The 26625-nt window shown below is 43.3% G+C and overlaps 2 protein-coding genes across 7 annotated transcripts in view; one reads left to right on the top strand and one right to left on the bottom strand.

The window, feature by feature from the left end:
- The window catches only part of Paip2b (poly(A) binding protein interacting protein 2B), a 31253-nt gene extending 22798 nt beyond the window's left edge, over window positions 1–8455 (top strand). For 2 of the 3 annotated variants that reach the window (XM_069988932.1, XM_069988933.1), the window contains exons 4-5: window positions 1233–1409; window positions 2447–8454. In XM_069988932.1, coding sequence (XP_069845033.1) covers window positions 1233–1409; window positions 2447–2503 — 234 coding nt within the window. In that variant the 3' untranslated portion in view covers window positions 2504–8454. Of the gene's footprint in view, window positions 1–1232; window positions 1410–2446 lie in introns of all 3 variants that reach the window. The other variant, XM_069988934.1, reaches the window with a different exon arrangement.
- Window positions 8456–12689: 4234 nt separating this feature from the next.
- On the bottom strand, window positions 12690–22315 carry Nagk (N-acetylglucosamine kinase). Of its 4 annotated transcripts, none has more exons than XM_069988928.1 (10): window positions 22218–22315; window positions 20276–20360; window positions 20026–20124; window positions 19160–19301; window positions 17988–18098; window positions 17198–17310; window positions 15148–15235; window positions 14177–14274; window positions 13693–13771; window positions 12690–12983 (listed from the first exon to the last, which is right to left on the bottom strand). In XM_069988928.1, the coding sequence occupies exons 1-10, from the start codon at window positions 22244–22246 to the stop codon at window positions 12793–12795; spliced, it is 1035 nt and encodes a 344-aa protein (XP_069845029.1). In that variant the 5' UTR covers window positions 22247–22315; the 3' UTR covers window positions 12690–12792. The 4 variants fall into 4 exon arrangements, with proteins under 4 accessions (XP_069845029.1, XP_069845031.1, XP_069845032.1 ...); XM_069988930.1 differs by having other exon boundaries at window positions 20026–20128; window positions 22218–22314; XM_069988931.1 differs by lacking the exon at window positions 22218–22315 and adding an exon at window positions 22126–22144.
- Window positions 22316–26625: the final 4310 nt, after the last annotated feature.

The raw sequence follows: 26625 nt of genomic DNA, 5'->3' as shown, positions 1-26625 counted from the left end.
GCATTAATAACATAATTTTCTAGTGCTATACTCAGAAGTGTTCTTTATATCTTTCTAAAGTTCTGAAAGTATTTTTTTGCCATGGGGGTCTTATTACTAGGAAAGTAGGCCAAGCTGAGAATTGGTTTTGATTTAATCTCCAGTGGCCAAGTAGTAGGCTTAATGACAATACTTCCTACATCTTTTGCATACTTCCTATAAAATGGAAAATTTAAGAAGATTCCTTCTTTACGTACTCAAATGGGGTATGTTGGAGTCAAGGGGGAAGGGGTAAACAAATGAAGAGGGAGAATGCTGTCAAGAATCCAATGTAGCTGGGTGCTGGTAGCTTGCGTCTGTATTTCTAGCTACTTAGGACAATGAGATCTTATGATCGTGGTTCAAAGCCAGCTGGGGAAGGAAAGACTATGAGACTCTTATCTCCAATTAACTACTAAAAACTAGAAGTGGCACTGTGGCTCAAAGGAGTAGAGTACTAGTCTTAAGCAAAAGAGCTTAGGGAAAGCACCCAGGCACCAAAGAAAGGGGAAAAAAAAAAAAAGAATCCAATGTATATACTACAAAATTAAGAAGAGTGAGGGAAAAGGTGGCTAGAAGAGGGATGGATAACAAATGTTGAAAGGGGTGACATTGATCAAGCTACATTGTATTCATAAACTTCTTTGTTAATGGCAACTTATTTATATAACTACTTAAAGATAATAAATAGAAAAGCTAAAAAAAAACCTTTTTTAACAAGATCAAGAAAAGAATTTCTAAAAATGATTGTCCATAAGACTATAACTGAGGGGCTGGGAAGGTGGCTCAGTGGTAGAGCGCTTGCCTTGCATGCCTGAGGCCCTGGGTTCAATTCCTCAGCACCACATAAGCAAAAAGAAAAAAGCCGGAAGTGGCGTTGTGGCTCAAGTGGTAGAATGCTAGCCTTGAGCTGAAGAGCTGAGGGACAGCGCCCAAGCCCAGAGTTCAGGCCCCACAACCGTACCCCCCCAAAAAAGACGATAACTGAAAAATATTTGCATGAATATTACAGCTCTGAAAAGATCTGTAAAAGCCTGAAATTTGTTACTTTGAATAACTATTTCCTCAGTCTCATTGTTGAAATTATATTTTTTCTAACTGGTTTTTACTTAGAACCCATAGAGGATCATTGTGAGTTATAAAGACTTCTGAAGGAAAAGGTTGGGGAAAACCCTGGACAGGATGTGCTCTGAGCTACTGCCCTCTGCTTGCAGGTGGAAGAGGAGCTACAGGAGCAAGACTTCTTGGACCGCTGCTTCCAAGAGATGCTTGATGAGGAAGACCAAGACTGGTTCATTCCAGCTCGAGACCTGCCTCAAGCCATGGGACAGTTGCAGCAGCAGCTAAATGGATTGTCAGTCAGTGATGGCCATGATTCTGAAGATATTTTGGTAAGATGTAGCTCCACAGATGATGTATAAGAAGAATATAGGGTTTGGAAATCACAGACTCTCAGATTTCTCTTGAGTTGCCCTGTCTTATCTCTGAGATAGGCATTGATGAAAAAGTGCAATGAAGAGATGGACTACTCATCAAAGAGCCCAGGAAATAGTGTTGTTGCCAACATTACCAACTTTTATCTTCCCTTGGTGGATTTCTCAAAGGAGCTAGGATACAGGATAAAATCTGATTCTTTTTTGTTTAGTTTCAAATGATCATTTGCGATGGTCCCTCTCTTATACTATCTGCATTATATACTATCGTTCTGAATGATTCTGTTCATTGTGGAAAGAAGATCGTCTCAAGAAGCTATTTTCTATTTAGAATTAAACCCTATAAGTGAATTTCCAGCCTCTATGTTCTATGAACTTTATATAGTTCTCATATAACTCATATTTTGAATAATTATGCCTGGAAGTTTGCCAAGATTTGGAATATTCTTTGTTTTTTTTTTCTTTTGGTTAGTCATGGGGCACTCAGGGCCTTGGCAGTGTCCCTGAACTCTCTCTCTGTTTTTTGTGTTGATTTTTTTTTTTTTTTGGTTGGTCGTGGGGCTTGAACTCTGGGCTGGGCGCTGTCCCTCAGCTCTTCAGCTCAAGGCGAGCGCTTTACCACTTGAGACATAGCACCACTTCTGGCATTTTCTGCTTATGTGGTGCTGAGGAATCAAACCCAGGGCCTTGTGCATGCGAGGCAAACGCTCTACCACTGAGCCACTTTCCCAGCCCCCCTGAAATCCTTTTTGCTCAAGGCTAGTGTTCTACTACTTTGAGCCACAGGTCTACTTTGGGTGGTTTATTGGAGATGAGAGTTACTTTCCTGTCCGGGCTGGCTTTGAACTGCGAACCTCAGATCTCAGCCTCCTGAGTAACTAGGATTACAGATGTGAGCCACTAGCACCAGGCCAAAACTTTTTAAGTGGAGGGAAAAAATACAATTTGAAGTACAGCTTGACTTGAAATGTGTTATTTCTTGGTCCTTATTTCAGAGCAAAAGTAACCTGAACCCAGATGCCAAGGAGTTTATTCCAGGAGTGAAGTACTGAGCTGACAGAAGCTTTGAGAGGACTTATCTTTCCCCACATCTGGGGATAGTGATGCACAAAACTGAAGAGGGGGGTGGGTGGGCAAGGGTGCACAGCAGGGGAGCGGAATAGTGGTTTAACTGGATACTGTGATCCTGAGTAACTCATGTGCTCAGTCTTACTCTACAAACCTTTGAGTATTTCTCTTTTGTTCTACTGATTTTTGTTTGGAGCAGTTTGCTATTTTACTGTGTTTTTAATTGTCTCTTTTGAGTTAAGGAAATTGTGATTGTTTTTCCTTTGTCAGGAGTAGTCTATTGTCTGTATTTAAACAAAATAAGCTGACCAAGGAAAACTGGGTATTTAAGAAATACCTTTTTTATCCTACTGTATGCCTATTATGCGCAAGAAACACCTGAAGAGCTACTTCTGGAGTCTGTTAAGCTGGACGGTAAGAGGGACAAGTGGAAGAAACGAGTGGTGTAAATACGAATATGAAGCTCCCCAATCCTTGGAGTTTCTACAGTGAACTGGGATTAAACAGTGGCTTGCTGAGCTGGTGTCTGCCTGCCCTGAACCACCCATTTAAGAAAACACAGACTTTAAAGTTACTTTAAAGTTCTTTGTTTATGGTACCTTTTGATGATTGATGAAAGTTGTATATCAAAATGGGAAGGCTATGATGGTGATTGTCATGTGAGTCATTTAGATGCTGTTGTTCTCTATTGTTAAACCACAGTTTATAGCTACCATCAGATTTATCATTTACAAACTGAAAGAGACATTAGGTTGATTTACCACATTCACCCTCAGTGTCTTATTCTGTCTCCTTTATACCTAACTGTATTTTTTTTTTTGCCAGAAACACTAACAAAGGTTTTTTGTTCTAGCAAAAGTCAGGAGAAATCATTTGTAATCCTGTTGTATCTTAATTTTTTTTAGACAATTTTTTTTCCAGACCTAGTAGTTCTCTTGGTATCTTAATTCCCTCAGAAAGGTTTCTGCACTGTTCAAGGATAGAGACAGACACACAGACACAAGCAAACTCAGTTCCCTATTCAGATCCTTTTCCCTAAAGAATTATGTGAAGTAACACAAAAACACCCTCTGGGTCCTGCTTGACTCACATGACAAGGTACCAGACCCTCTGGGATATTTAAAGTTATTATCAAGTGCTACTGTTCCCACATACTCAGCTTTTCCAGTTTGCTAAGTTGACTCTAGATGTGCTTCTTTTGTCTTTCTTATCTGTTACTAATTCACTAGGGTTTCTTAGCAGGTCTTTGGTTCCAAGGGGAACACCACTGAAGACAAACTGAGAATGCTCAGGATTCATAGAATTCAGTACCATACTGCAAGATGTTTGGTTACTTTATCCTATAATGCTTTCCAACTTCAGTGAAGACATACAACTGTTCAACAAACCTAAAATTTTCATTTTATCACCTAAGTACATTAACATTTCCCTTGCTTTGGGCATACCATTTGCTTTTGGGGAGGGCTATTTTTACAAAATTCAGAGCAAGAAAACAGTAGATCATAGAACAAACATAACTGATGATGACATGGACTGACTTTTTTTTTTGCAACTGAGCTGTGTAATATGCAAACAGGAATTTAAATTTCATTTTGAGATTTCATTTTATTTTTTGACAGGCTAGAACAAAGCCACTTAAAGTAAACCCATGCATAAGGTAGGTTTGCTGTACTCTTGAGGAATTAAACTGGGCACCAGGAACTTTGTAGATGGCAATGTGTGAAAGAGAATGTGTCTAGTAATGGTCATTCTCCCAGGCCAGGGACTATAGGGGCCTGAGGATGCAGTGGCTTCTGTATGACCTGCTACTGTGCTGTGTGATGGGTCTCTAAGGTAAGACAATGTAACTTGGAATAAAGTCAGAGTAAATTCAGTATGTGGATGTGGGACAGAGGTGGCAAGGACTAGGGTCTGAAAAGCTGAAGAAGTTCTTTTTTTAATATGAGCTCCATTGTTGACTTTTTTGGGGAAGGAAGAGGGGCTAGTACAAGGGATTGAACTGAGGGTCACATGCTTGCTAGGCAAGCACCCTGCCCATAGCCTTCCTCATTAGGTAACATGTCATAGGAAAGTCACTTAGGGAACTTAAGAGTGCCATATAAGCACATTAATTCCCAAAGCCTCTACCTCGAAAGAGTGAAACTGTTAACTCTTTTTCAGAGAGGAGTCTGAATATAGAAACCTTGTTATTAAGGAGAGGGTGTTAGCAGTGCATAAGTACAATTACCTGTCCTGGGGCTGCTGCTATTGGCTGCAGTCTCCATTAGCCTGCCCAAGCTCAGAATGCTGAAGGTTGTTGGAAATGTGTCTGGATTGTTAAGAAGAACCTTTGTTAAGACCCTGGGAATCTCTGTCACAGAGTACAATGCACTCATTTGGCTACCCATTTGAAAAGTCTTACAGGAATCTAGCCATTGCTCCATCCTGATCTTTTGATGCCTGAGTAGGCTTATCTCACCCTCTGCTGTGCTGGCCTATTCCTTTTATGTTTTTGGATGTCTTTAGCATGTTTTCACTATATGTATTTTGTCTAGGAAAATTTTGCCAGATGAACATGCGATCTGAGGGCTGAAGTTTTGAGTCTCATTCAGGTGCAGTGTGTGCTGACTCCAGGCTTGGAAGCATGTAGCAAAATGCTCTTTTGCTTAATGTGTTAAGCATTTCTACATTCAAGAGCTCCTCCTGTGGCCCAACTCTATCATCATCTATTTTATATTATGAGTTGGGAGTATAATTATCCCCTAGGCCAACAGGTCCAGTCTTAGTTGGGAGTTTATCAGTTTCTTAGCAGAAAAATTCTCTGGGTCTTCATTAGGGAAAGATGGGGTGCCTCTGACTTTTCCTTACAGGTTCTGGGTACAAGCCAGGCTGAACACTTTTACATTTTCATGTCAAGTTTTGTATTTATAAGTGATAATGTTGATGTCGAACTTAAGCCGCTACTCTGTTCAGAATTTTTTTTGGCAGTTTGAGAATTTGTATAGAAATGGAACATGTATGTTTAACAGTTGTCAATCTGACTTGTTCCAATATTAGTTTATTTAGTGATTTCTGATCACTGTGATTGTTCCAAGTATTTATTTGATTCTGAAACTGCAAAGTAGAAGTATAATTTCTCTTTAAAGAGAAAAAATTATTAAGGTAATGCCTTTTCAGTTTCTCCAAACCTTTGAAGTGCAACAGAAAATGTAAGGGTATAGTCTAAGCCTGGACACATGCAGTTCTGTGTCTGGGGCTGTTCTCTCTACAATAGTTGACTTTCAGAAATCATATATAAGCAAACCAGAAAAAGATTATAAAGATAAGGCTGGATCTGTGTAGTACCTTTTTGTTTTCAAAATCACAACAGCTGGGATCTCTTTAAGGTTATAATGTTAACTATGGTTTACAAATAAAAGTTTTTAGTGAAATATCAAGCATCCTTTCCTAGATTGTTTATTCCTATAATGTCAAAGTTTTGTCTTGATTTTAAAGAGGCTGAGAAGGAGGCTAGTAAACACCCTGGTAATGAACACATTAGAGAGAAAATTGTGAAGAGCTTACCAAAGGGAATCCCTTCAAAGAATCTTGCATTAGAGCTGTTGGAAACACTAGACAGATGAGTGACTTCCTGTGTTCCTGAATATTCCTCTTTGTGATGGAAGGGGCAAGCCCCTTCAATAAAAGTCTTGGTATTATAAGCTAATGATATTTCTTGGTTTAGGTGGTGCTGGGAGTGACAATCTATAGAGATTTGACAAGTTTGACCAGGATTTGGCGATGCCCACCTGGTAGAAGACTCTGCTGGGAGAATGTCAGCATTATTAGTTTGGCAAGTAGGTAGCAAGAACAGGAGGCTTGACCCTGACTTGTAGGTAGCAAGGACCTTCATCTCTCCTGCCTCTGCATATAGCTTTCTGCCTGTGTGAATCTTTTCACCTCATTTTGCCCCTAGAGATTGTGAGTTCCCTAGTATCTTTGTGTGTCAGAAAGAAGTTCAGTCTTTCCCCCGTTATTTCTCCCAGGCTGCGGTTGCTATGGGTGACAGGGACAGAGAAGCAGCTCTACTACTGAATGCTACTTGGCCTTCAGTCCTCACTGCCCAACCCCTACTGCTGTTCCCACTCAGCTTTTTTTTTTTTTTCTGGTCCTGGGGCTTGAACTCAGGGACTGAGCCTCTCTGTGCTCAAGACTAGCACTCTACCACTTGAGCCACAGAACCATTTCCAGCTTTTTCTGTTTATGTGGTACTGAGTACTCAAACTCAGGGCTGCAAGGCAAGCACTGAGTAAGCCCCATTCCCAGCCCTGTCAACCTCTTTTTTAAGGAAGTCATGAGAACCGGACTTGATATGCTGATATCTTTGGTGCCAAGAGATTCATACTTCCTGGGCCTATGACACAGGGTAGAAATCTGTAAAGGGACAGATATGCACAATCTTTTAAAGGTTTTTGTTTTGTTTTCTTTTTTGTAAAAAGCTCTCAGATTTTGTTGCTAAGAGTGCTATTTGGACTTGCTAGTTCACTCCAGGTAATCCTAGCTCATCAGGAGGCAGAGATCACAGTTTGAAGCCACTGGAGCAAAAAGTGAGACCTAGCACCTCAACCAATAAAAGCTAGATGTGGTAGTAGATGTAGTCCATGCCATGTCAGCTACATAGGAAGCACAAGTAGGAGGGTTGTGGTCCAGGCTATCTGGGGGTATTAAACCAAGACTTTATTTGAAAAATTAACTAAAAATGACTGGGTTGTGCCATAGTGGTAGAGCACCTGGCTAGTAAACTCAAGGCCCTGTACCACACATACAAAAAAGAAAAAGTAATTTTGAACACTTGCTGAGCATTTCTTCCCTAGGTCTATGTTCTTACTGGGTTTCTCTTTTTTAAATGCAAAAAGAAACATTCAGCCAGGCACTGGTGGCTCAACGCCTATAATCCTAGCTACTATTGAGGCTGAGGATCTCAGTTCAAAGCCAGCCTGGGCAGGGAAGTCCGTGAGACTCTTATCTCCAGTAAATAGCGCTGTAGCCCAAGTGGTAGAGCGCTCACCTTGAGCTGAAGAGCTCAGGTGCCCAGGCCCAGAGTTCAAGCTCCACAACTGGGGGAAAAAAAAGAAGAAAAAAAGATGCTAAGCTATTTAATACTACAAAGAAAAATAACTTCATTTTGGAGTGCTGGGGATTAGACTCAAGGATTTGAACACTATTTCTGAGCTATGTTCTTGACCCCTAATATATATTTTCTAAAACTAATGTGTCACTTTAAATCTATACTAACGGAGAATCCTTTTCTGCTGATTGTGAGCCTTTAATAATGGTTAGAGCTTGAAGAGTGGAGATGGAGTCCTTAACACACACACACATACACACACTAATTCACCCAAAATATGCATATCAGTGATTTAGTAACTTATTTCAGTCTTAGAATGTTGGAATGAGAAACTTTATACTCTTTTATTCATTGTCCCTACCCCAGCTCTAGGTACCACTAATTTTCTGTCTCTACAAAAATCTACCTTTTCTGGACATTTCATATCAATGGAATCATATACTGTGTGGTCACATGTTCCACTCTTTTCATTCAGTGTTATATTTGACATGTAACTTGTTTTGGAGGTGTGTTCCTTTTATTGCTGAGTTGTATCCCTTTGATGGATAGGTTACATTTTCTGACCTGAGAGCCTTTAAGCATGGACTTTCAATTCCTGTGGTCTGAATTCCTCCAAACAGGAATGGAAGCTGCTGTGTTAAAGGAACTACTTTTCAGAACCAGATTTGTCATCATAGGTTCCACAGGAGTCTTAATTGCTGCAAACATTTTTATAATTTGCAACTTTTTAATAAATATTTTGTGCTACCTACTATACATCAGGACTTTTGACTCATCTGATAAATCCATTTAATAATTATGAGTATATGAGTGAACAAGGAAGTGGAACCACCAGGGCTGTGGTTTCCCCTACCCCAGACTGGAGGAATCTGATCTAATTACAGCGTCCTCTCCATTTGCAAAGCTGTATGTATTACAGGTAGATATATGTGATATATGTGGCAAGAAGAAGAGCCTATGGCAGAGGAGATGGGCAGTAGAGCCCTCAGTGCACAGGCAACTGTTGAATGTGCTTTTGAGGGAAATGTTAGGGTTCCTGGGCTCTTCCAGCCAACTCAGGTCAAGACTTTGGACCCTTGTTGGACAAGTATTTGTTTCCTCCTCCTAAACATTATATGCTAGCTAACTTCTGCATGAGGGACAGGCCTTCAACGTTATAAACCAAGTGGCAGCTGTTGAAAATCTCAATAAAATGCATTTGCTAGCAGTGATACTTTTCTAAGGTTAGGTCACTTTCACTATATTATAGGGGATTTGTGTGGAATGAAAGATTTGTCACAAAATGGATCCACACAGTTGAATTGCTTTCCTTCCAAGTAGGATTATGAAGTAGTAAAAGCATGGGCTTGGGAGACTGAGTGAATCCCACTTTCACTTTCTTTGGTCTGAATCTGTGTCTCTGTTTGTAAAGGTGTGATACCTTCACAGCTGCTATGAAAATTAGAATTTTTAAATATTGACTGGCATGTAAAGGCACTTACTAATAGCAAGTAATAGAAATATGTTTTGAATCAAAAGGTAATAAAAAGGAAATCCTTGGGCTAGTAGGCAAACTATATAGTTATTTTCCTGTTGGGGAAAAGCCAGCTCCTACCTAAACAGGAGATTTCATATCTGCTTTACCCCACTCAACTATGTGCTATGTACCAAGCACAATCTTAGACACCTGGGCTCCCAGATTAGTAAGATGCTGCTACTGAGGTTTGTTTAGAAGTTTGTGCTTATTCCAACTTAATACTTAACTTGAAATCTCCCAGTCATTTTGGAAGCTTTATCATATAGCCAAAAGATCATGGACCAGACTAGAATTGGCTATTACTACCTTTTTCCCAAAACAAGGAAGAAAACTGAGCTGACTTGCCCACTTAGAACTGTTTGAAATATTATAGCTAGGGTGAATGTAGGGCTGTATAACCCTTGAAGTTGTGGGCTGTGGGCAGTTTTTAAATGTCACTAAATGTAATTGAATATATTGAAGTGCAGATATTTTTAAATGCTGTCCCGAGACTGCAAAGAATTTTTTTTTTCTTGCTAGTCCTGGGGCTTGAACTCAGGGCCTGGGCGCTGTCCCTAAGCTTTTTTTTCCCAAGGCTAGCACTCTACAACTTGAGCCACAGTGCCATTTCTGGCTTTTTCTGTGTATGTTGAATCAAAACTAGGGTTTTGTGAATGCTAGGTGAGCACTCTACCACTAAGCCACATTCCCAGTCCTGATGTACTGATTTTTAATTTTTTTTTTTTTCTGGTGCTGGTCCTGGGGCTTAAACTCAGGACCTGGGTGTTGTCCTTGAGTTCAAGACTAACACTCTACCACTTGAGCCACAGCTTCACTTCCAGCTTTTTAGTGATTAATTGGAGATAAGAGTCTCACAGACTCCTGGCTGGACTGGCTTCAAACCATGATCCTGAGCAGTTAGGATTACAGGAGTGTACCACTAGTGCCCAGCTCTCATTTTTAATTCTTAGAGCATTCAGCATACCTAAGACAACATCAGCTGGATGAACTAAGACTGCCATCCATGAGGCCACAGGTATGTGGAAACAGTGCTGGCCTCCAAGTCCAGTGCTTACTGCTCTTGCCTTCTAGGCTCAGATGCCACCTGGCGCAGAATCACATGAACTGCTCCTGATATTGTTGGGAGAAGGAGAATATAATTAGTTTAAAGTAGGTATAACAAATATTTTTCTGTACCACAATTTCTTGTAAGAGTCTTAAGTGGTACAACTTGTGTAATAGAGCCTAAGTGGAGAATAAGTAACCTTATCACATGTTATCCAGAAACAAATGTGACTATATCTAAAGCTGTCTTCATTTTGGGGGGCTGGGAATATAGCTGAGAGGTACAGCCTGGCATACATGAGGCATGGGTTCAATTCCCAGCCCTGAAAAACAAAAATGCTTCATTTTCTTCAGCTAATGGTTCTTCAATACTCAGGTACAGGGGCACTTTCAAAAACCAAAACATGTGCTTTTTACTCTGCTCCTTCAGTGTCCAATTGCAACTGTGAAGTCTACACAATAATGAATGTCATTACCTGAAGAAATTAATAGCTTAAGTATTTACACTCTTGCACTATTTGAGCCTAGACCTGAAAACATGAGAAATACAGATATACAAAAACTACCAAGCTTACAACTTAACTATATTAAGACTACAGGGTACAGCAATGACACCTCTGTTGTCCTTGTTACCTGCAAGCTTTTTGCCAGGTGAGGTCCTATAGACTGCTGAGGGTTGGCACCTAGCTTGGTCAAGACTAGATGTAAACATTGGAAGCTGTCACTTCAGGATGGCCTTAGCTTAAGTTCTAATTGCTCAAAGAACCAGTTTACTGCATGGGTCGAAACTGAAGAGCCTTGACCATTGTGTTCTGTATGTTACTTTGTGTCACCTGACTTGGCCAACAAAGTTGTATCCAAGACCTTTAATAAGACCTGGTCAGGAGTCAAAAGCTGTAAGATAAAGCTACCTCCAGTATAGATGCTTACATTTGCAGTAATAGTTACCCAAGTGATTTAGCAGAAAGGAAAATTTCTAGCAAGACATTGGGTACATGACTATGCTTCCAGGTTCTTGGAATGACTGCTTGGGCCTAAGAGTTAAGGGTTTCCTGAGAAACACAGTGACCCCCCCCCTCTTAAAAATAAAAATCCCCCACCTACCCTACTCATCCTTGATCTGTTGAATCAAACATCCTGAGGTATAGGGGCAGAGCAGAAGACAAAAGCAAATTTTAAATTCTAGAATTGATGTACACATTTGAGAACTGATGTCCAGGATATGGCCATACCTTCTAATAGCTTATCGTCTTGATCCCTGTGGTTGTAGCCACTGTGAATCAAAACTATCTTTGGGGCTGGGAAGGTGGCTCAGTGGTAGAGTGCTTGCCTTGCATGTATGAGGCCCTGGGTTCCATTCCTTAGCACCACATAAGCAGAAAAAAAAAAAAAGCCAGAAGTAGAACTGTGGCTCAAGTGGTAGAGCGCTAGCTTTGAACTGAAGAGCTAAAGGACAGCACCCAGGCCCAGAGTTCAGGCCCCACAACCGACAAAAAAAAAAAAAAAAAATCTTCATTCTTCAAGAAGCACAGGCAGAACAGGAAGCTTTAGACCTGTCTTCACTGATTACACTACAGAAGCCAGGACAGGAATCATATCTACTCTCTACAGATGTTCATCACTCCCAGGACCACACAACAAAAACAGTCATGTGTAACCAGTAATCGGTAGGTGGGCAGGCCACTTGAACAGTGCCTAACTGGCCTTTCTGGATCTCAGCAACCCTCATAATTTTCAAGAGTTCATTCATTTGAAAAACTGCAGTTCCTGGTTACCTACAATTACCAAATCCAGTGAGGTTAAAAAAAAACTCTCCGAGCCAGGCATGGAGTCTTAAACCTATAATGCTAGCTACTTGGGAAGCAGAGATCAGGGAATCATGGTTCAAAGCCAACCTGGATATAAAATTCAATGGACTCCATCTCAATCTATGACTGGCATAGTGGTGTGCACCTGTTAACCTAGCAACCAAAAGAAGCACACTCCAGGCAAGCCTGGGCATAAAACAAAGCCCTAGTTTCAAGATCCTGAACCAATATAAAAAGGGAATACTAAAGTTGCTCAAGTGGTTTAACCTGCTTATTTAGCAAGCACAAGGCACTGAATTCAAACCCTAGTACTGACAAAAAAAAAAAATCAGAGGCTAGAACTATACTAACTTCTATAGCTTAGGTAAGAGTCTCAGGAGAGGGTGTGATATACACATTGAAGGTTAAGGTTCTGAATGGAGACCACTGAGTTCCACTGTCTGGTAAGTCAGGAATCATTCCTTACTCTGACAGGAAACAAATGACAGGTTACCTGAAGCCATAATGCATATGGTATAAGGCAATAAGGATGATGTACTAGATTGCATAAATTACCTGCCCAAGAGTGTGGTGAGTGACACAGATCATTGACCAAGCATTTAGAAATGAATTCAGGACAAAATAATTCCTGAGAATGCTGGGATACCTCCTTGAGGTGTACTGAAGATGTACACAGTGAGGATGCTTGATAACACAATCCAACTGGGTTTGTGGGAGTAGGTAAAGTGCTTTTATTTTCTATATGTGGTTGAAAAGACACCTCCCTTCCAACACCCAATGTCCACTGAGTTTGGGGCAGGTGGAGCCAGGGCAAGCCCCCTAGGAGAAGGTATAGGAGTAGAAGGCAACAGCATTGACCTTGTAGTCCATGGGGAGGAGGTACCCAATGTGCCTAGCCCCTAGGCTGGCACCCCCCAGGGCAGAGGAGTGCCTCAGCTTCATCAGGGTGAAGCTGGAGAAGGAATTCTGAGCCTGGATCTCTCGGCCTTGGGTCAGTGCCAAAAGGAAACCTGGAAAACAGGAAGGTTAGGATGAGAAGAGACTGGCAGTCAATGTGGGGACCAACAGGGAGGAGAGAACAAAGATTCCAAGACATTTCTCTGAAGAGGCCCATTAAGTCCCCAGTATTCAGGAAGCACCAGGACACAGGGACCCAGTAATAGCTGTAGGTTCTGGAGCCAGAAACCTGAGGGACCTACCTCCCTCTCAGCTCCGAAGCCTGTGGAGTTGGGAACTTCTTAATATTGGGAACTTAGATGACAGTCCTTGAGCTACTTCAGAATGCCTAGTGGAAGCCATGTAAATGCCTGAGACAATGCTGCCAGACTTAGAAATCAAGTTAATTTCCTTCTGGCCAGAATGATGTTGACTAGACACATCATGGAGAATTATCACATTCTAAGCTAGATTTGACCTTGATCTTTAAAAGACGATTAATAAATTATTTAGAATGTGACATCTTTTCAAGAGTTCAAGAGTCTGAAGGTGTAGCTCAGTGTAGAGCACATACATAGTATGTACTAGCCATGACTTCAAACAGTTCAAGAAAGTTGGATAGGACAGAGTAAAATGGCTCAATGGCAGTGAAGGCTGAATGCCCTATCCTGGGGCAGCAGTGGCCCACCTAGGATGCAATTCCCAATGCTCCCTAGGATATGCAGGTTTCCCAGGGCCCTCTCCAGCCCATCCAATCCCTCCGTCCCCTATACTCAGGCTTACCTTCCTTCAGCAGCTCCCAGCTCTTCCACACAGAGCCCACACACAGGATGGGGAGGCCAATCTCCCCTTGGAATAAGACCTGGGCAGAAGACAGAAAATGGATGCTGTGGGCTGAGCAAGCCAATGAGTAGCTTCCTAAGACCAATCTTCTCCTCTCAGACACCCTCCCTCTAGCTAAGAAGCAGAGGGAGGAAAATAGTCATAAAGGGAGGAAAAAGGAAGATATAAATTGAACAATAGAGAGGATAGAAGGGAGGGAAATGGACAGAAAGGACAGAAAAACACATTAAATCAATTTGCTAAATATAAAATACACATTTAAGACTGACTCACAAAAAGGAGTCAGTTTTGTGTTTGAGACAGAATTTTTTTCTCATATCCTAACATAGTACCCAATTTACACAGGGCTTAATGGATGGTCCCATCAACAAAGGAAAGAGCCAAACCTAGCTAGCAGCTGCCCATCTTGCTCCCCACAACTCACCGGGTCAATCTCAGGCAACACTGCTACAACATGTCTTCCCAGCATCTCCCCAGCCTTCTTGAAGATGTAACGGGAAAGAGGGTCTCCCTGATGTGCACCTGGGGCAGGGAGGAAGGAAGGTGGCTGGAGAGTGCCTAGGAGTGGTCTGTCCTGGGTTATTCTCTTTCTGTGGTAAAGCAGCAACCTCAGGAGCACTTGTAGCTAGTAAAGTCTAGATCAGGATGACTGCATGCCTCATAACTCAGGGTTAAGCAAGTCTCACTGCCACCTCTCCATTTTCCCTAGATAGGTACCGGGTACCCGGTGCCAGAGGTGGCTCACCCCACTGCCCCCACTAGAGCACCTGGGCACTGGCATTGGACTCTAATAATGCTCATATTGCATTTCTATGAATCTCTCAGTTCTGAGGACTCAGGACTCTGGCTGAGAACAGCAGGCTAACATCCTTATTAGTCCCCTACTTACCTCCAGTTGCTGTTGGTCTGTCCTTTCCTGACTCAGTGTTGTGAATAAACCTCAATCCCAGCATCTAAGAGAGCCTTAGAATCCCCTTAGGCTAAGGTATTTATTTAAATGAAGGGAATGTGGCCTTTCCAGAGGAAAAAGCAATGTATAGACCTGTAAATTCTATGTTGGGCTCTCTTTAATCCTCTAGTTCTTTAGGTATAATCAGTTTAAAAAGAAAAAGTTACGTGTCCAAAGGACAAATACATAAATTTCTTAAAAACAGGAATGCAGTTTACAGGCCATGAGAACTATCATAGAGAGAAAGGAAGGTATTATAAAACCATTGTCAATACAGTGCACTGTCCTTCAGCCTCTCAAGGTTCTTGCCACAAATAAAAGCCTAGGAGCGAGGTAGCAGAACACTGAGGCCACCTGATGAGAGAGAAACTGGCATCTAAGCCCCATCTGAACCCCATTCTACCCACTACTTAGGGATTTTTAGGGAACTGCCCTCACACCAGTACCTTCTGCAATTTTCCGGCAAAACCCAGCAAACCTGCTTTTATCAAAGTCTCTATACAGATGAGTGAGGATTCCTAGCCGATCTGGTACCTGAGAAACAGAGGAAGGAGCACAAGACAGTCATGAGAAGCAAAAATCTCCAATTTGTTCACCTAGTTGTCTTCCTAATATCTCTACATTAGTTTTTGGAGTTGTGTTTCATTAGGTCTAGAAAGTGTAGAGATTTGAGATTTCTCACGTGAGAAAAGTTGTGATTTTTCCCAATTCAGACTTCACTGCTTACTAAAGATTAAGGCAGCAGAATACAGATCTGTGTTCATCAGAGTGTTCAGTATTTCCTGAAACATTCTGGGAAAGTTATTTTAAGGAATCTAGGGACTGGGCATGTGGTTTAGTGGTAGAGTGCACGAAGCCCTAGGTTCAATTCCTCGGTACCACATAAACAGAAAAAGCTGAAGTGGTGCTGTGGCTCAAGTGGTAGAGTGCTAGCCTTGAGCAAAAGAAGCTCAGGGACAGTGTCCATGCCCTGAGTTCAAGACCCAGAACTGGCAAAAAGAACAAGAACAAAAACAAAAACTAAGGAATCTAAGGAAAACACACCAGGCAATTCCCCTTAGAGAGTCACAATACACATTACAAATCAAAGGCTCTGAGAAGTACTGCAACCAAGAAAAAGAGTCACTTCTCCCAAACTCCAGAAGAGGTCTTTTAACAAATTTGCACATCCATAACTAAGTCCCCCCATAAGGCACCAGGGATTCACCAGAATACATGTTAGGGAGGGGCTAAAATTTGAAGATACAAGATCCACAACAATGTAGTATCTCCTTTACAACCTTATACAAAGTAGTAAATGGTATTAAGAGCAACTGATGGACATAGTAATGGACAGTTTTGACCCAACTGGCTGAGTCAGGACAACTTCATTGCACTTTCCCTTATTGCTTTCCTAGATACAGGCCAGGGTTCCTCTTTAATCACCAACCCTCAGCTCTGAGAAGAAAGGCCCTCCCTTCCAACATCTTCAATATCCTAGCCCTAGTCCTACCTTTCCTAAATGGCTGAACAAAAGACTAGCTGTCAAGCAGACGCTATCAAATGAGCATATGTTCCTTCTCTCCCTTTTACCTCTGGCTCCACTTGAAAGCAGTGGTTTCTCCTAATCCATTACAAATGAATACTGCATAGTCAACACCTGATGCCCTAAGTACAGGCTGTTCTTTCCTGAAGTCTCCTTGCACACCTTTTGCTGTGTGTATACCAGTCTTGGAGCTTGAACTCAGGACCTGGGCACTATCCCTGAGGGGTTTTTTGTTTTTGTTTTTGTTTTTTTTTTTTGGTCGGTCATGGGGCCTGAACTCTGAGCCCAGGCACTATCCCTCAACTCTTTAGCTCAAGGCTAGCGCTCTGCCACTTGAGCCACAGCACCACTTCCAGCTTATGTGGTGCTGAGGAATGGAACCCAGGGCCTCATGCATGCAAGGCAAGCGCTCTACCACTGAGCCACCTTCCTAGCCCCTATCCCTGAACTTTTGTGTGCAAGGCTACTGCTCTACCACTTGAGCCACCAAAAAAAAACCATTTCTAGTTTTTGGTTTTTAATTGGAAATAAGAGTCTCACAGACTTTCCTGCCCAAAATGTTTTCAAACCTCAACCCTTGATCCTTCCTGCAAAGCTAAAATTACAGGCATGAGCCACTGGCACTTCTTAATAGGCTTTCATAACCCAATGCATTTGTTCAGACTCAATGCTCTCTCTGCCTCCCAACCTCCCCATGCAGGTTTCATCTTAGCCCAGACCTTCTGCTGTGCCCTCCCAATAGGTTTTAGCTGCCCAAGAAGGAAATCTGGCTAACCACTTACAAATCACATCTTCCTCATGACCCCTTTCTGGAATGCACTTTTCACATTTCACATCTGACCCCTGTTGTTACCTACAACCTCTCCACCCACATCTCTGAATCTCTGACCCACCCTTGGCTCATTCAAGTACTGTCCTATAGTCAGTTCCCAGTGTTCTATTCCAGGTGTTCACTCGGAGTAGGTGAGTACCTGAAAATAGTTGAACATAGCCTGTTTGACGTAGCCAATATCATGAGGAGCCGCCTCCAGGTTGTCTATGGAATCAAACACTATTTTCACAGCTTGGTGTGCAATCCAGTAGGCTGCAGAGAGCAGAGAAGGATATTAGGGAAATCTCTCGAGGGAGTTTACTCACTAGGAAAAAAAAAACAAAAAACGCAGACTAAGACACGGTCAGTGGTCTGCTTTGATTTTATAGCACATTAAGTTTCATGATTCAATTACATTGTATCTGACTGACCCAGGTAAGAAAAGCTGGAGAGGAAAAACAGAACATGTGAACAAGTATCATACCAGTTCCTACTCAAAGACATTGGTCAGCTGTACAAACACCAGTAGTCATGGCATAAACTGGACCCAAAGGCCCCTATGGAAATGTATATGGGCTAAACATAATAAAGGCAGGAGATGTTTCTATACCCCTTTGCTACCAGGAGACTTGTGTGGCATCTCCTTACACCTATGGGCTTTACCTTCAGATGCAACTCTTCCCTAAGGTCTCCAAAAGTCTGTATAGGCAGCATAGCCATAATGCTGAAGCATGAACCTGAATTCTGGGTACAAGTCACTCCTGAAGAGCAAGGTAAGTGGTCAACCTAACATTCATATCTCTATGACAATCATTATCCTGCCCTTGGAATGGTCACGGTTAAACTCTCTCCCCAGAGAGCCCCAAGAATTAGCAGGCAGTGGTAAGATATGGAGAACCGCAGGACAGGAAGAAGTCCATGTCGCTGAGCCAATACCAGTGTGAACTCACCTGAGCCCTCATCTCCCATCATGTGGCCCCAGCCACCACAGCCACTCTCAGAGCCATCGGGGTTGATAAGCCTGCAGTTGGAGCCTGTCCCAGAGATGAGCACAATCCCACCTGGAGAAAGGGCACAGGAGGCTCAATGAGGCCACAGCCCTACATATAGCAATAGATTCCAACTGAAAAAACACAGGACAGAAAGAACCCCTCCAACCAAAAAAGAAAAACAGATCACCACCCAATCTCAAAGAGGAGCAGCCAGGTGCCAGTGGCTCTAGCTACTCAGGAGGCTGAGATCTGAGGACTAAAGTTCAAAGCCAGCCCAGGCAGGAAGTCTGAGACCACCAAAAAGCTGGAAGTGAAAGTGAGCTATAGCTCAACTAGTAGAATGCTACCTTTGAGGAAAAAAAAAAACTCAAACAGTGCCCAGACCCTAATTTTAAGCCCCAGAACCAGTACAAAAAAAAAAAAAAAGGAAGAAAGAAAAAGCAAATCTGAAAAATCAAACAAATACAAGAAAACCAAACCACACTAGCTTCCAAAGGGGAACACTTTGATCTCAGACAAACTCCAAGAGGACCATAATCTGTGCCTTCTTAAGAGAATGTAGCTCCTTGTCTAGTCAGTGTTCAGTAACTCTCCTTGCTTTACTGAGTGCCTACTATGTGCCAGATTGTGCTAAACTCTGTTCTTACAGTGATCATCAGTACCCAAAAGTTACTTTATGAATACAATTGTCCCACTTACGGATAAGGAAACTGAAACTTAGAGGAGTTCCTTAGCCTCTCCCAGACTGTAAGCTAGTATACCAGAAGCTGGAATTTAGTTTGGGTTTTTTCTTTAGTATTGCTGGGATTCAAACACCAGTCCCATGCTGTAGTACTCTTCACACTATCAGATCTCTTGCATGTTCTCCTACGTACTCCTGGCTTCCCCCAGCCTGCTTCTCATGGCACTATCTTATAGTGAAATCTTGTCTTTGACTCCACTCCTCACATCTCTTTCTCCTTCTGTCCCCTCATCTTTGCTCTAGCAGAGACTTTTGCTCATGAAAGCAGATGGATGGAATATGACAGGGGCTGCCTTCCAGATATTTATAAACAAGTTTTTCAAGCTACATCTTGGGGCTCTCCCAAGAAAACCAGTTCTCAATGTCACCTCTGCCCCCACGTTCTCACCATCTGGTGTAGCTGTGGCAATGGAGCCAGCGGCATCGGTGGTGATTATGTAGCTTTCACTCAGGTAGGGAAATCGGTGCCTCAGCTCGTCCATCAGGATCCTAACCGCTTCTTCCTGCTCCCCACCGCTTAGGGATAAGCCCTAGGCCACAGAGGAGGTGAGCAAGTGAGTAGAACCCAAAACCTATCTTCTTTCTCAATCCTCTTCTATCCTGATGTTTGCCTCCTGCCCTCTCCATCTGGCTATACCCTGTTCACCCAGCTCCAATTCCTCCACTTTATTCAACAACATCTCAGAAGACAAGAATAGCCTGAACTAGAGATGGACTGAAGAAAGGAAGATTCATAAACACCATGTTGAAGTGTGGAAGCTAGCAGTGTTTTTAGCAAAAAATCAAAGGAAAAAAGGCAATTTGAAATACATAGGTTGAACATCTCACTTCTATGTCTTCCCAGACAATGCTATAGCAATTTGGGAGAAAGAGTTGAACTGGAAGTAACAATAGCTAACATTTGGATCAGACTATGCTAACCATTTTGGACTGTGTCAGGTCACTTTACTTTCTCAACAACTCTTAAGGTAGCTACTGCTATCCACATTTTCCAAATGAGGAAATTGAGTGACCTTTTAAGGTAAGTAACCTCTTGAGGATCACAGTGATGTAAAATAGCAAAGCTGGGATTCAGATCAGTCTCAATGGCTCTCCAAGATAGGAGGGAAGTAAAGCTTTGAGAATGGATAAGATTAAGTTTCCACACCAGGACCTGGAAGCCATATCCTCTTACAGTCATCAACTCTTCTAGTCCAAATTTGCCACCTATTTCAGTGCTGCTGGCTTAATTTCTGAGTTTTACCCTAGACTCACCAAGCTCCGAAGGGGTACCAGAGGATCCACCCCTGCTTTCTGTTTGGCTCTGTTCACCATCTCGTTGATTCTCTCCACACATGCGTCTGTCCCGATGAGCTGGCTCCAACAGGGAAGGAGAAGTTATGAAGGCTTGAGGACCTGTATAGCCCCTACTGATTGCTCTCTGAATCCCAGCCACCTTCTCAACAGGAGTTAAAGTGATAAAATCAGAAAAAGCCCTCTAGTACCATCAGTATAACTTTTTTACCCAGTGGTTTGTGCACTGTCCATCTGCTTCTGACAGGATCTGCCCATCCTCCGACAGTAAAAGGACCTTGGACCGCGTGCCTCCCCTACAGAACATAAGAGGGCACTTAATTCTGCCCAGGAAAACCTGCAGGTAAGAGCTCAGCTTGTGTAGTCCTTGTTATAGGCAGAGGCCAGTGTAACAGAAGAGACAATTTCTGCAACCCAGTAACTACTCCCAAACCCATCTTTATGGTTTAGTTGTTTGCTGTGCTCTTGAAACTGAAATGTAAGTCACACTTACCTTCCTTTGAAGATATTCTATCTATCCTGTGAGAACCTAATTAACTGTGACCTGGACCTTGAAAACTTTTCTGATACAAGGCCCACGTTAGTTAAGCCTTCACGGTGCATCATTGCTATGTAAGGTTCCCCTTTATCAAGTGTGTTCAAGCTAGGTATCAGTGGCTCTCCCTTGTAATCTTGGCTACTCAGAAAGTTGAGATCCCAGGACTGTGGTTAAAAACCAGCCTGGTCAGACAAATCTGAGACTCTTAACTACATACAATTAACCAGCAAAAAAAAAAAAAAAAAAAACAACCCTGGAAGTGGAGGCATGGCTCAAGTGACAGAGCACTAACCAATGAGCCAAAATGCCCAGGAAAAGTTCAAGGTCCTACATTCAACCCCAGTCCTGGTGCTCATGTACACACACATACATACACACACACACACACACACATACATACACATGCACCCACATTTGGTCATTTCTGCTTCTTACTAGATTATGATGTTCACTAGCTCAAGCTCCAAGCCACACCACAGCCTGGATGAAGCAATACTTGGGCAATATAGCTAGACAATGGAATATCCCCCTCTGCTCCTCTAACAGTAACTAATGACTGCCTTTCAGCTGCAAGATAGGCTTGTGAGAAATGCTTACCCAATATCAGGGAGAACAGATACATGCTTAAGCCATTAAGTATTTTAATGGTAATGACAGGGGAGACCTGAGAATTTAGAGAGAGATCTGTGGTGGTGAGCTGTGTTTCCTGATCAGTACTTTTAGGAGTATCTTAAAATTAAGAGAACGAAGATGACCTACTAATCAAAGATGGCATGAGTTTCAAGGGGTGGCAGATTCAACATCCAAAACAATCTCTTGACAAGTTTTTTTAGATGAATATATCAAGGCTGAATGCAAACATTGAAGAAAAAAAAAAAAGATGTAGTGCCATGGATACAGGCTAGAGAGAATCCACCTTAACAACCCATATGAAAGTCAGGAAGATGTGGCTGCCAGGGGAGTGAATCCAATCTTAGACCATCTTTAAATGAAAAGTGCTTTGGCTGAGACAAGAGCTTTCTATTTTGCCCTGATCTGACACAACCAAATTCACATTCTGTCATTGTCAGGAGGCTTGGTAATCAATCATCTTGTTCATCCCTGTCCTCACTTGACATCTGTGGTAACTGAAGCCCCGAGGCTTTGGCAGCAAGATACCTTCTAGCAATAAAAAGGAAAAGAAAAAAAAAATCTCTGTTCTAGCTTCTACCTCTTTCCACTCTCCACCATGCAACTTCACACCTGACACCTGTTCCGCAACTCTCCCTGGGACCGGGGCTGAGGCAAGGAGCCGCTCCCCCCAGACAACACCGCAGAGTGGGTAGTTCCTGCAGGGAAAAGGGGCGTGGTCCCGCCACGAAACACAAAGGACCCCCACCCGAGGTGTGCCCTGGAGACTGCGTTCTCCCTGCGCGGCACGCACGGTCGCTCTCGCCGGGGCGCCCCAGCGCGTGCACACGCCTCTCCTCCACAAGGCCCTGCAGCCCAGACTGGCCGGACCTTGAGGTGCAAGGCCACCTCACCTCCCGGCCTGACAAGGATCCGCTGCCCCGCCCTCTGGCCTGGGACGCCCTACGCCGCTCGTCCCGGGCTCCTGCCGTCGAGCCGCACTCACCCCTCGACACCCCCGTAGAGCGCAGCCATGCTGCTGCTGCTGCCGCCGCCGCCGTGGGTTCCGCCTTGCGCTTCCCTCCCCACCTCCTGCAGCTTCCCTCCCTCTCAGCCTCCACGGCACCGCCCCGCGTCACGTAAGCGCCCGCCAAGTGCGGTTGGCTCCTGGCGCGCGTGCGCGAGGCGTGGCTCTGAGGACGAACTCCCCCGCCCTTCTCGGCCAGCCGGGACGGAGAGGACGGCTCCTCGGGCGTGTGTGGCCCGCAGCGGTCCCTCCAGCCTTTTCCTTCATCCTATCCTTTGCTTCTGCAGAGGAACACCGAATCCCAAGCGGAGAAGCCACGAGGGCCTCCCGGACCGACTCCCTAGAAATGCTCACTGCCCTGCCCGCCCCTCTGCGCCCGGAAGTTGCTGGCAGCCCCACTTGGACTTGTGGGCCACACCGCCGTTGACGCACGCAGTGACGCACGCCCGACCCCGCCCCTCGGGGCCTCGGGTCCAGAACCAAGGGTATCTTCTCGGGATCGGGAGCGGCGTGCCCACACGAGCTGGCACGCAAGTGCGCGGATTTTACGCTGCGCTCCTATTGATAGGTAGGTTCACTAGGGCCCTAAGGACAATTCCAGAGTAGGACATGGCCCCTAGGAAACATCGCAACGGAGGAGGACTGCTATTTGCCTCCCCATCACCTAAGCCGCCAGAACCCGGAAGGTGGATGGCTGCATGTTCCAAAAGGTCTAAACATTCCCACCGCGGAATGTGGAGTGTTCCTTCCACCCCCAGCTTCTCCCAGCAACGCTTGAATTTCGCGGGTTGAACAGACCTGCGTGAGGACTGTAGTTTTCAGGTTTGCCGTGACTCACAGGTCTCCTCTGATTGGTCGATTGTCGTATGCCTCATTTACATGAGGTGTGGCTCAGGATTCTGCCACTTGACTGGCGGCTGGCCAGAGACCCTTTGTCTCTTTCGCTTCAACTCTATATCCTTCCTCTCACCTTTGGTTAAGGAAAAGGCCAGTATCATCTCTTGAGGGGTCGCTGGGGTTCGTTACTGCAGTCAGTAAAGGGGATCAACCGCTTATCACTCTTTTGCTGCTTCTCTTTGCTCTATTTTAAAGGTTCTACATAGAAAACAATGAGTCCTTAGGGGCCAAATCAACTCACCTGTGCCTCTGGCCGAGGAAATGTTCCAACTACTTTTTAGTTTCCTTTCTGAGAGATCCCCTTGACATGTGAATGAAGATGTCTCATCTGGAAACTCACCAGGAACTCTGATCATGGTACTTTCTGGTGTGATCCAAGGACTCTGAGGCCGAAGCGAGGCCACCTACTTTCCCATCAAGTGTACAGACACACTTTGGTTGCTTTTCCCATTGAGTCTGGTTGACTGACCAAGCACTTCTGTCCTTTAGTTCTAACTCACCTCCTTAGGGAAGAAGTTCCCTTGACTTAAGGAAGGATTGTATACCACCATCTGATTGTTGCTCTCAGTGCCACCCAGTCTCAGAGGAGATTCTTATTCTTCCAGTTTAAACAAAAGGAAATCCCTCGGTCTAAATCGTTCCAGACACTGACAGAATGCCAAAGGGTAGACTACCACAGATCTGCTCCAACTTCCCTAACTCTGACCTAGAGCCTGACCCACTGGAATTAGTACCGGTTGGACTTACTGCCAGAACTACATCCTGGACTGATAAATCAAAGGGATCGTAGTGGTCCTGACTATGAAAACTGGAGAAAATAAGAGCCTAGAGGACACATATGATATCTAGGACAAGGCAAATGGACCAAAGAGATAAGTTCCACCGGAAAGATATAATCTTCAGGGAATGTATATATTTTTTAACTCTTTTAAGAAGCCCTATTTCAGGTATAGGCATAACAACTGGATTACGACATGAAGAAATCAGTAAAGGGTCTCATTGTCACCATTTAGGGAACTCAAAAAATATGAGGATGAGTTCTGTGATACTACTGCTCACCTAACCCTCCCAGGTATGGGTGTGAGGTGCTTACACATCCATGAATTCAAATTATTCAAAGGACACTTTGAACTTACAAGAGATGGAGAAACTCGTAAAGGGATGGCTTTCTTTTCCCCTGTCTTTTCAGATGGTTACCATCATCTGTGGCCTACATTCTACTGGGGTAACTAGCTATTTCTCTACTTGAGAAACAAGGATTCCTTTGACTGAACCCCTAATATTGCTCTGTACCAGAGTGTGGCCTGAATACTAAACTAGAGGATAGAGAAGTTTGTCTCCTGAAGGAAGCATAAATTATACCAGCCTACAATTAAACTTATTTTGTCACAGGAGGGGAACTGGTCTGAAGTTCTATATGTACAGGCCTTTTTGTCTTAAGGGATAACTCTGGTTTCTGCCGAGAGTATAAACCTGATCTAGCCCTTTTGGCAATAGTGTCTGGCACCCCAGATACCAGACCAAGGATCTCTTCACCTGAGAGAAACCAAAATGGGAGCTTCAAATGGCTACTCCTCCTGAACCTTCATAGCCACACTACCAGAACCCCTGACAGAAATAAAACTAAAGGTACTCTCCCATATAAACTTGATGATAATAGGCATAGGTATTAGAAGAAATCTATTCCCTCCTCTTGCCAAGACCCTCAAACAATTGGGAGGGTTCTTTGGCATAACAAAATTCTGCAGGTTATAGATTTGGATATAAGCATATAACTCCTCATGACAGGAGCTTGCTTCCTGGAATGGGAGCCTGACACCTAATAGACATTTACCAAACTTAAATAGACTGTACTCCATACCACTGTTCTGAGTCTCTTGGTAGGAAAATCCTTTAATCTGTATGTCAGTGAAGGAAGGGAAAGGCTCTGGATATGTTTACTCAAGCTGGAGGCCCCACTCAACAATTACTGAGTATCTAAGTAGAGAACTTGATGTATTTGGTAAAGGATGGCCCAATCTTCAAGCAATAGCAGTAGTAGCCTCTCTGAATTCCCAAGCAACTAAATTTAGTCTGGGAGGGGACATAACAATATTTATTCCTTACAAAGTGATAGGACTACTTTCCTACAAAAGAGATCTATGGCTCTCAGACAACTGTCTCCTCAAATATCAGGCATTATTTCTAGGACCAGCCATCCAGCTAAATATATACCCTTCTTTAAGTCCTGAAGCAGGAATAGAAACAGCATAACGGCAAACAAGTGATAAAGGACTCCTTTGGAGGACCTCAACCTGAACCTCTTCATAGACAGTAGCTCCTTTAGGAAACAGAATCCTTTAGAAACATGATTCATCATGATTACTTTAGAGGCAACCACTGAGAGCTCATCCCACCCCTTCTCTCCTCAAATATGCCTTTTTGGTTCTTCATGCTCATACTGTCATTTGGAGGGATAGATGTTTTCTGACAGCTAATGGATCCTCTTCCAATACCACAGGAGATTGCTCAGTGCTCATCTTTCCTCCCAAGGTAGAAGTCATGTATTGTAAGGGTCGTCAAAAGGGACAGATGAGTCATACACTGTTGAGTTACACTTACAATCCTAATTACTCAGCGGCTTCAGATCTGAGAATAACAATTTAAAGTCAGCAGGACAAACTAATCCAAAAACTCCTCCAATTAACCAGCAAAACGCTGAAAGAAGAGGCATGGATCAAGTGGTAGAGTATGAGCAAAAAAGTCCAAGTAAAGGTGCTGGGATTTCAAGCCCCAATACACACACACACACACACACACACACACACACACACACACACACACACACACACACACACACACACACACACACACACACCCTATATATCACACACACACACACACACACACACACACACACACACACACACACACACACACACACACACACACACACACACACACACACACACACACACACACACACACACCCTATTTCAGAAGGCAACAAATTATCAAACCTGGTTCAAGCCCCAATACACACACACACACACCATTTCAGAAGGCAACAAATTATCAAACCTGGCCTAGGAGCCAAGGATTCCTTGATGTCTGAAGCAATAGAAGCCTTCCTAATTTGGAACAATTCCTTCAGGGAGATATGACCCTAATTTACTCCAGCCCAAAAGGAATAGGTTCTCTCATGAGATGTCCCTCACTCCTTGGATGGCTGCAAACAGAAGAAGGAAAGTTATTCACACCAGTACCTAGCCAAAGGAAGGTCATCAGCACTACATCACTTAGGAAAGGATAAAATATAATAAATAATTCAGAATATTCATGGAGAAAGCAATTTGGAAACCATCAAATAGATTAAATTCACCAGAAAAAAATCTGCTTCATACGAAAAGTTATTCCCTGTCATCCAAATTTTGGCAAATAGACTTCACTCACTTGCAAAAGCTAACACCATGCAATATCTCCTAGCATAGGTGGGCACACTTACTAATTG

This window comes from Dipodomys merriami, unplaced genomic scaffold (genome assembly GCF_024711535.1).
Source record: "Dipodomys merriami isolate MVZ:Mamm:240054 unplaced genomic scaffold, mDipMer1.0.p SCAF_37, whole genome shotgun sequence".
Lineage (NCBI taxonomy): Eukaryota > Metazoa > Chordata > Mammalia > Rodentia > Heteromyidae > Dipodomys > Dipodomys merriami.
The sequence above is the reverse complement of the archived record's forward strand: the minus strand, read 5'-3'. Positions and strand labels throughout refer to the sequence as shown.